The sequence below is a fragment of the Carassius auratus genome, chromosome 27 (genome assembly GCF_003368295.1).
Source record: "Carassius auratus strain Wakin chromosome 27, ASM336829v1, whole genome shotgun sequence".
Lineage (NCBI taxonomy): Eukaryota > Metazoa > Chordata > Actinopteri > Cypriniformes > Cyprinidae > Carassius > Carassius auratus.
The window spans coordinates 20,422,829-20,432,163 of record NC_039269.1 but is presented as its reverse complement, the minus strand read 5'-3'; the positions used below and the strand labels follow the sequence as shown (position 1 = coordinate 20,432,163).

At 35.6% G+C, this 9,335-nt stretch overlaps 1 protein-coding gene across 2 annotated transcripts; it reads left to right on the top strand.

Annotated features, from left to right (window-relative positions):
- The first annotated feature begins 1,523 nt into the window (after positions 1 to 1,523).
- Positions 1,524 to 8,591, top strand: LOC113045815 (major facilitator superfamily domain-containing protein 12-like). Of its 2 annotated transcripts, XM_026206483.1 has the most exons (11): positions 1,524 to 2,158; positions 2,826 to 3,036; positions 3,153 to 3,285; positions 4,302 to 4,508; positions 4,696 to 4,788; positions 4,889 to 4,981; positions 6,159 to 6,329; positions 6,575 to 6,669; positions 6,832 to 6,962; positions 7,074 to 7,124; positions 7,527 to 8,591. In XM_026206483.1, the coding sequence occupies exons 1-11, from the start codon at positions 1,888 to 1,890 to the stop codon at positions 7,601 to 7,603; spliced, it is 1,533 nt and encodes a 510-aa protein (XP_026062268.1). In that variant the 5' UTR covers positions 1,524 to 1,887; the 3' UTR covers positions 7,604 to 8,591. The 2 variants fall into 2 exon arrangements, with proteins under 2 accessions (XP_026062268.1, XP_026062269.1); XM_026206484.1 differs by lacking the exon at positions 7,074 to 7,124 and having other exon boundaries at positions 1,526 to 2,158.
- The last annotated feature ends 744 nt before the right edge of the window (positions 8,592 to 9,335 follow it).

The following is a 9,335-nucleotide window of genomic DNA, read 5'->3' as shown; positions in this document are numbered from 1 at the left end:
GTCTAGAATTTACGCATCGGGCTGCCTCATACATTCAGGTTTTTCAAAACTGTGACTTTTTTTTTTAAATATATCTACAAATAAAAACAGTAATTGAGGGGATGAATTAAAGCGATAGTTCACCCAAAAATTAGAATTCTGTCATTTTTGCTCCCCCTCATGTCATTCCAATTATGTGTGGATTATCTTCTGTGGACAGCAAAATAGATATTTTAAAGAATGTTGGTAACCAAACAGCTTTGGTTCCCATTCACATGGAAAAATCATACAGATTTGCAATAACTTGAAGGTGAGTAAATGATGACATAATTTTTATTTTTGGGTTAAACTGATTTGTGACATTTAAACGAACTAAATATGCATTGATTTTAGTGTTGCTGAGTGGCAAGAAGTAAATTTTGTGTTAATTACCATTTGTATAGCCACAGTTTTACAACATACCATGGTTAAACTGTGGTTAATGTGGCAAATCCGTGGTCACCTTGGTTTAACTATAGTAACCATGTTTTTGGGGTTTTTTTTTTTGGTTTTATTTGTGGTAAAACTTTCTTTTCGTAAGTGAATTGATGCAGTGTTGCCAGATTTCCTTAAAAATAAAATAATTTAGATCAACTAAAATTAGTTGTCTGAATCATGAGTGCACACAGGATTAGGAAAGAAAAGCAATGCAGTATGTAGAGTGCTGCTTGCCAGCTGTGTCGTGTGGCTCAAGTAGGCCTACTATCAGAAAAATAAAAGAAATACACGACTCTATTGCGGAAATAAGTTTAAAACTGCGTTTTCTGGAAATTATCTTAAAAACCAGGGGCCTCATTTATAAAACTTTATGTAGAATGCATCCTAAAAGTGTACATAGGCACTAAAGTTTTCAGATTTATAAAACCATGCGTAGGCTACGACAGAACTTGCGTAAAAATCTCTTGGGAAGATTCTGCATACGTGCATCTCCACCTCGACTCCTCCCCGAAATAACCATATATGGAGCTCACAACACCCTGTTTTACTATGCATAACCTACTCTGCATACTACTGTCAAAGGTACAAGACATTAAGGAGATACGGACTATAAATGCCATTTCTGCCATAAAATTTACACTGCTAAAATCATCCATGTTTTAGATATATACAAAAAATTCATAAAAACAAAATTGTATGAAATACTTCTCATAGAAACTTTTTAGAAAAGAGTTGATTCATTCTTTTACACTGACCAAATAAAATACTATTTTAATTGTTTTAAAAATAAAACAAAGTCATGCCGTTGTTCTGGTAATTTAAACTTATGCTCGAGGTCAGAGTTTGCGTGAAGGTATGCAAACTTTCAAATCAGGTTTGTTTTTATAAATCCCATCTTTTGCGTAGGAAATGGCGTATGCCTCTTTCAATAATTTTTGTGCGTACGCAACGGCCCCAGGACTGCTCATATTTTGAAAACACCACCACCAGTCGCTAAGAGAGGATATGGCAACACAGCTGAGTGAAGGGTGTGGCTTAATAAACACGTCACGACCACAAGAATCGAAAATAAAAAGGCGCTACGTTATACTACGTTTTTAGCACTAGACAAATTCAACATGAATCGTGCTGTATTAATATAAATTAAGAAAACGACATTACATATAAAACTGTAAATCTCTATCCACGAAAGAAAATATTACAAACAATTTCAATTCGCGCCTCCTCCATCATGACTCATTCACGAAGTCAGCTGACCCAATCCTTGGGAACTGGCTCTCACAACAGCGATGGATCGAGAGCCGTGAACTTCACACCAGACTCATTCGTCCTGCAGTGAGGAAACCGATGCTGGACAGGACAATATGCTCGGGTGGATAAAAGCGAATACGCATTTTTAGCCGACTGAGGGTTGACTGTATCGCGTTAATCATGTCGGACTCCTCAGAAGCCTCTTTACCCGCTTTCAGGCGCTTGAGTTACTCAGTGGGACATTTTCTCAACGATCTGTGCGCCTCTATGTGGTTCACATACCTGCTGGTGTTTTATCACTCAGTGCTGGGCTTTCAAAACACATATGCGGGTGTGTTGCTGCTAGTGGGACAGATAGCGGATGGAGTGTGTACACCGCTCATCGGTTACGAGTCTGATAAGACACCAGGCTGTGGATCATGTGGGAAGAGAAAAACATGGCATTTAGTCGGTGAGTGACGAGTTTCTTAAAGGGACAGTTCAGCTAAAATTCCGTCTGTCATTATGTTTTTCTAGACCTGTATGACTTTCAAAGTAAGACTTCAGGGATGAACATTCACTTTAATTTTTTTATGTCATGTCCTTAGTAAATTATGATAGTTTTATTATTCTCGTTTGACAACATGTATAACAAAACCAGTCATAAGGTTCGTTTTTTATTATTGAATGAATTATCTTTCCATTGATGGTTTGGTTTATGGTTTGTTATGATAGGACAATATTTGGCTGACATATAACTATTTGAAAAGCTGGAATCTGAGGGTGCAATTTTTTTTTAAATAAATAATAATAATAATAATATTGAGAAAATCACCTTTTAATGTTGTCCAAATTAAGTTCTTAGCAATGCATATTATTAATCAAAAATGAAGGAAATTTACTAAATAACTTCATGGAACATAATCTTTTACTTAATATCTTGATTTTGGCATCAAAGAAAAAACAAAAATTTTGGCCCCATACATTGTACATTAACATTTAGTCATTTAGCAGAAATGTATTGATTTGTAACAATGCAGAAACAATATATTTTTGGCAATTGCTATAGATATATCCATGCTACTTATGACTAGTTTTGTGGTCCAGGGTCACATTTATTCTCTTTTTACTCTATCTAGGAACCATTAGCGTCCTCCTGTCGTTCCCCTTTATATTTAACCAGTGCCTGGGCTGTGATCTGGACACTCCGCAGTGGGTCAGTCTTACTTACTTCACCCCCTTCATCGTCATCTTCCAGTTTGGATGGGCGGCCACCCAGATTTCACATCTCTCCCTCATTCCCGAGCTGGTAACTAGCGAGCATGAAAAAGTGGAGCTCACTGCATACAGGTAAACTCATGCAGATCAAAGCATGTAATGATCAACCATTCTCGTGATGCTTGTGGACTTTGTAGTGACCGGGAGGATGTATTAGATTTTTATTGTGTTTTGGTTGGATCTGTTAGGTATGCCTTTACAGTGATAGCCAACATCACAGTGTATGCAGTGGCCTGGCTGATGTTTCATTTTCAGACTCAGGAAGGAGATGATCCTGCCATTACGGAAAACCTCGGCCCGGTTGACATCCCTGTTTTCAGAGTGAGTGCTGATGTTCTTGTGCTGAACTGAAGCCTTGGGCCTTTTCATCCAGTATTATAAAACAGCTCAATTTAAAGACCCCATGTTTTTCAAATGTTGTGACCATGTGCGCTAGCGTACTCCTAAATTATCTTTGATCACATAAATATTTAAAATTATACTCTATATAACACACACTGAAATATTTATAGTTCTGATAAAACTGATACAAAAAATATTCAAATAAATGCTATTCTTGTGACCTTTTTGTTCATTAAAGAATCCTGAAAAAAATGTCACAGTTTCCACAAAAATATTTAACAGCACAACTGTTTTACATTAATAATAATACATGTTTAATAAGCACCATATCACCCTCTTAGAATGATTTCTATCAATCAGTCTGTCTGTCATCTGATCTGTCTGTCATTTATGAACAGTAAGACAAGGAAAATTTGTTTAAATAAAGAGGATCAGTTTTCATATCTTGTCGACTTAAAAGTCAGTATACATTTGGACATTTGGAAAAATACATTTATTTCATACTAACTGTAGTTCAAACCTGTTAAAATGTTTACTGGCATATTTGCTTACTGATATAAAAATTATAATTATAATGGAGTACTACTTTTGCACAATGCACATTTCTTAATATTAAGTCTAAATTGTGTTTTTATGTCACTATTGAAGATAGTTTGATCTTTGAATATTATCAGTCTTTAAATGCAAGATATTTAAAGTGTACCTGAAGTATACTTGCAATAGTTCCTCTTTAGCACAAGCAAATACACTTTGTGCATTAAGTACTTTTGCAGTCTTTAAATACACCAGTACAATTTTAGTATATATATTTTTTTTTACCAGGGTAGTGAAATATATGCATATAATCAACAGTTTATGCTGATTTTTTTTTTTTTTTGGTAGACCAGTCTTTTTTGTCTTTGCATCTGTTAATGTTAACCTACCAGGTCACAAAACGCAGGTCTGGTCAAAACAGCCCTGACAAGCTTCATGCAGTAATATCTGTTCACACTCAGGGTCTAAGTCTTACAGTAGTGGGCATTGGAGCTCTGTTCTCGCTGCTCTTTCACCTGGGCACACGGGAGAAGGGGGCACGTCCCGGTCAGGAGGAAGAGGGCTCTAGTCCTGGGGAGCGCCAGCCTCTTCTTAACAACACCACTGTGCCTGCTCCCACCAGTCTGCTGCAGTGGAAGCACTGGCTGAGACAGCCATCATTCTACCAGGTTAGCAGCCCATACCCATGTTACTTTTCAGTGGCATGCAAGTTAATTCCCAGCTTTTGTGATCAATTTGAATAGCAGCTTGAAACACAGTGTTATCACTTAATCACAGTGGTGTAAAAATGTTCAGGATTCAATAGTAACTGTTCGGAAAGTTAATATCATCTCTAAACCCTGCTCTGTTATTCAGGTGGCTGTGCTTTATATGTCCACCAGACTGATCGTGAACCTGTCGCAAACATACATATCCATGTATCTCACCTACACACTACTGCTGCCAAAGGTAAGACAGTTATAGCAATACTATACTTTTAACCCAGTTCATCAAGAAAAGCATTGAAGAAAAGAAGGCCGTGATCACTGTTTGATCCTCTCTTTTGCAGAAATACATAGCCACCATTCCCCTGGTCATGTTTCTGAGTGGTTTCGCTTCCTCGTTTATCATGAAGCCTCTAAGCAAGCTAATAGGCAAATGTGTGAGTATAAGTTTGCCTGTGTGTGTTTTGATTGAAACACCAAAACCATATACCTCTTCTCTTTGTTGGAAGAGATTAACAATCCAGAGATCCCAGTCAGTTTTGCTGCGTCATATACGTGTCATCAAAATTATGAGTTGAGCACACATGAGCACCACCATAAAGTCATAATTACCAGTGGGGACATGTGTGATATCCTTTGAGCCGAAGCTTTATGAGTTGGAGGTATGTCAGTTATGGATATTAAAAACACACTTGATGTGCATCCTTTTTAAATTAGTGCTAAAAATCGCTTAGTCTTCATTAGGATGTAAAATAGAGAATGAAGTAGGAAATTGTCCATGAAGTCGATTTTATTCTTAGCAAAATAACTGTTAAATCACGTTGTAATACTTCCCTTCTATTCTTAATCAATGGCTGTTGTAATTACCTAAAAGGATTTGGTATGAAAGCATTAAAAAATGCAATATAAAATATCCCTGATATTTAGGCTATTAAAAACACGATGGCTTTTTTGTCTGGTTATTTTAAACCTTTTTGACTCCTGACATGCTCTAATGGTAGTATTGTTTTTAAAACTATTTAATGTACAGAAACCGGTAAGAAGTAACTTGAATAATTATAATAAAAATAATTACTTTTCAGGAGTCCGGAGTTTTAAGTGCAGAATTTTCTTTGTAACCATATTTAGATTTTGCATTAATTTTTTCAGAAGGTTTTTGATTTACTAAGTAAGGATTTAAAAAAATATATTTTTCTCCCAATTTCTTCCTAATGCAGAAAATGGTTCAAGAGAGCTGGAGCCCTTATTCGTCCAAAAAAAATAAAAAAGAGAGAGAAAAGAAAGAAAGAGCTGTTGAGTGGGTGAATTAAAAATAAGAAATATCTTGTGTAGTAGTTTTGGCTTATTTAAAGCTTATTTTGAATTGAGCACTGTAAACTAACTCCTCCCATCTTCAATTCCTGTCGGTACTGAGACTCAAACCCACAACCTTCAGGTTACAAATCCAACTCTCTAACCATGAAGCCAGCCTGACCCCCTGGTTCCCATCCAGTAAAACTTACAATGGAAAAACAATTCCTTAGGCATTTTGTGTCATGTGCAGTATTGGAAGCTAATACAATATTATAGAAAGATTTTATTTACACTAAAGTGTCCTTTTTTTCTTCTTGACAGATAACCTATTTTTTGGGACTGTTGCTGATTCTTGCGTTCTCCTATTGGGTGCTGCTGGACACACACATGGGAGACAGGGTGTATGGTGCGGCGGTCTTGCTCGGAGTGGGGTCTGCTACCATCCTGGTGATGTCACTTGCCATGACAGCCGAACTCATAGGAGACCAAACAGTAAGTGCTGATATCAGTCAGTAATGGAGAACAGGAAGCGCTTGATGCAAATGTTTTAGTGAGGGGATTCAACACAAACACCTTCAGCAGTAACGCATGATCGAACCAGTAAGATATATAGAGGTTTACAGAAGTGAAAGGCATTTGCTTCAGAGTGACTGATTTCAAAAGTGTGAAAATAGTTATAAGGAACTCAAATTTTGTGCTGTTAAAGAATGAGATTTTTTTTCTTCTTTTTCTGACAGCAAAGTGGTGCTTTTGTTTATGGAGCTATGAGCTTCACAGACAAGGTGGCTAATGGTCTGGGAGTTATGATTATTCAGACGCTACATCCTTGCCGGTAAGTGTGTATATCCTTGCATAGATGCATGCTAGAATTTAAAGTGAGTGAGAGAGACTGTTTTAATGGTTTCATGTTTTGTTTAGAGCAAAAGAAATAAAACTACATTTTATTTAGTTATTCTTAATATTTATATTTACATGTGTGATTTCTGTCTTTTAGCACAATGGTATGCTGTCCAGGCTGTGTGTGGTATTACCACTATATCATGGTCATCGTCACTGGTGGAGTGGCTATTTTAGCAGCGCTGAGCCTCTGCACGATCCTTATCTGGCCTATAAAGATAGTGCGCTGTAAGACACAATGTGACAAAATGATCTTTCTCTCTGACTGACTGACTCTGTTTAATAGTGTTACTCGATAACCTCTCCACTTCATGGCTGATGTGATGTTTTGTATTACAGTATCTATGCAAGGTCATATGAATGGTTCAGTAAACAGCAGAGACTTTAAGGGTGAGGGCAACATGTGAGCGTCTGAAATAACAATCAGGAATCTGAACGAAATGATTTTCTGCACAAAAACCATCAATCATCCACTTTTAATTTAAAGGGGTCGAATCATGAGGCAAATTCTCCTCAGTGTTTTGAGATGATGGAGAGGAAGAAACCAGGTTGCATCATATTTATTGACACCTATTAAGACACCCAGACTAATGATAAAATGTGGGAAAGTTTGCCAAACCTTGTGTTTTGTAAGGTGAAGAATTAATATCTTTACTTTCAATTAAATGTGCCCTTGCTGAATAAGACTATCAGTTTCTTTCAAAAAATTGTACTGACTCCAAACCTTTGAACGGTGGTGTACTCTATATGAATTTGTTCATGCAATATCTAATGTCTGTATTGTTTTTGTAGATCTGCCTGAGGTGAGTGGCCTTATGGGAAGTGATACAGAGGACTCGGAGAGCTCAGAGCAGCCATCAGTCAACTGAACACACATCTTCAGCTCTGATGCAGAGAGCGTTTGGTTGACACTTACATCACAGTGGTGAAGGTTAGAAATCAGGTTTAGGTTCAGAATGATTTGTCACACAGGCCGCTGTTTGCTAATGTAGTCGATATGGTGGCCACATCTTGACGCATGAGAGGTGATTAGTTGATATCTCTCATGTGTCCTGTATTGTGGCTTTTCATTTCATAGTTGTCACTTAAACCAGAACTCTGCATGGACACTTTATCTTTATAATGCACAATTTTGTCATGTTTATCATTTAAAATGAGTTTTTATTTGTGATTTCTAAATTAAGTTATTTCAATCAAATCCATTAAAACAAGGGAATTTATTTATAGAAGGACAAAACTATTGACATTAATGCAAGATGCACATGTTAAGATGGATGCACACTTCAGGTTATATTAATCCATTTACCTGTTCCATAAGGGAATTCATGAAAAGGGAAGAATTGCTATTTTAAATCAGGGGACATGAAGCCATGTGTTGTCAGTTGAGGACATATTTTCAGGTGTGTGATCACTACTAGGGACCAGAGAGTCAATGATGAGCATTTTTCCGCCTCTGTGATCATAAGCTTTTTATTTTCTTTCATATTTTTATACATGCATAATTGTTTCCATATGCAAGACAACTGTGTCTGACATGTTTTCTGTTCATATAATTTACTGAACAGAATAAATGTTCTTTATGAACAGATCTTTCTGTATCTAGATATGATGCATTGTAACTACGTAGATACTGATCAGAAGGAATCTGGTCAGCTGATCTAATGTGATGCTCAAAACTTTAAACACTTAAATTAAATAGAAAAAACTGACGCTCAAATGTAACTGGAATAAATTAAATATTCAATTGTAGTGGAATCAATCATCAAAATCATTATGTTTGTAAAAGACAATTGTATTTTATTATATTTGATGTCTTGTTTAAAACATTTAAAATAAAAGTTTTTTTTTTTTAAATTACACTGTGTCTTAATTAAACATATTATTTATATTATATGTAATAAATGTTACATAATATTTGTATTAATTCAGCAGGGATCAACAAGCAGGGAAATTGATCAAACATTACAGTAAAGATTTCTCTTTCAAATAAATGTTCTTTTCCTTCTTCAAACAACTGTTTCCACAAAAAATATTATAAATAAGTAATAAATAAAAAAAAAAAAAAGTATCAGTATATTAGAATGAATTCAGAAGGATCATGTGACACTGAAAACTGGAGTAATGATGCTGAAAATTCAGCTTTGCCATCACAGGAATAAATGACATTTTAAAATATATTACAAATAGAAAACAGTAATTTTAAGATGTATAAATATTTCACAGTATTACTGTTTTTAATGCATTTTGATCAAATGAGGTGAGAAAATCTGTATGTATCTGCAATGCAGTTTTTTTTCCACAAGGTGGCGAAAGAGTCAAAGAGGGGGAGACGGTCTGATGTTTATATGCTAAATAATAATTACCTTATGTGTGCTGACTATGTGACTGCATTCATTTCATTATGATAGAGACTCATTCATTTATTTTAATATTGTTCACACATTATTGTAATAGTAATTAGTTTTTTTTATTTATTGCTTAAAAATATGAGTATTCCAAGAGTATTTTGCTTCAGTACATTAGCCACTTATGATGTCATTTCTCTTAATAAAGCAGTGTGGGTAGTGTGTATGGTTTCAGAAAAAAACGAGAGTTGATGGG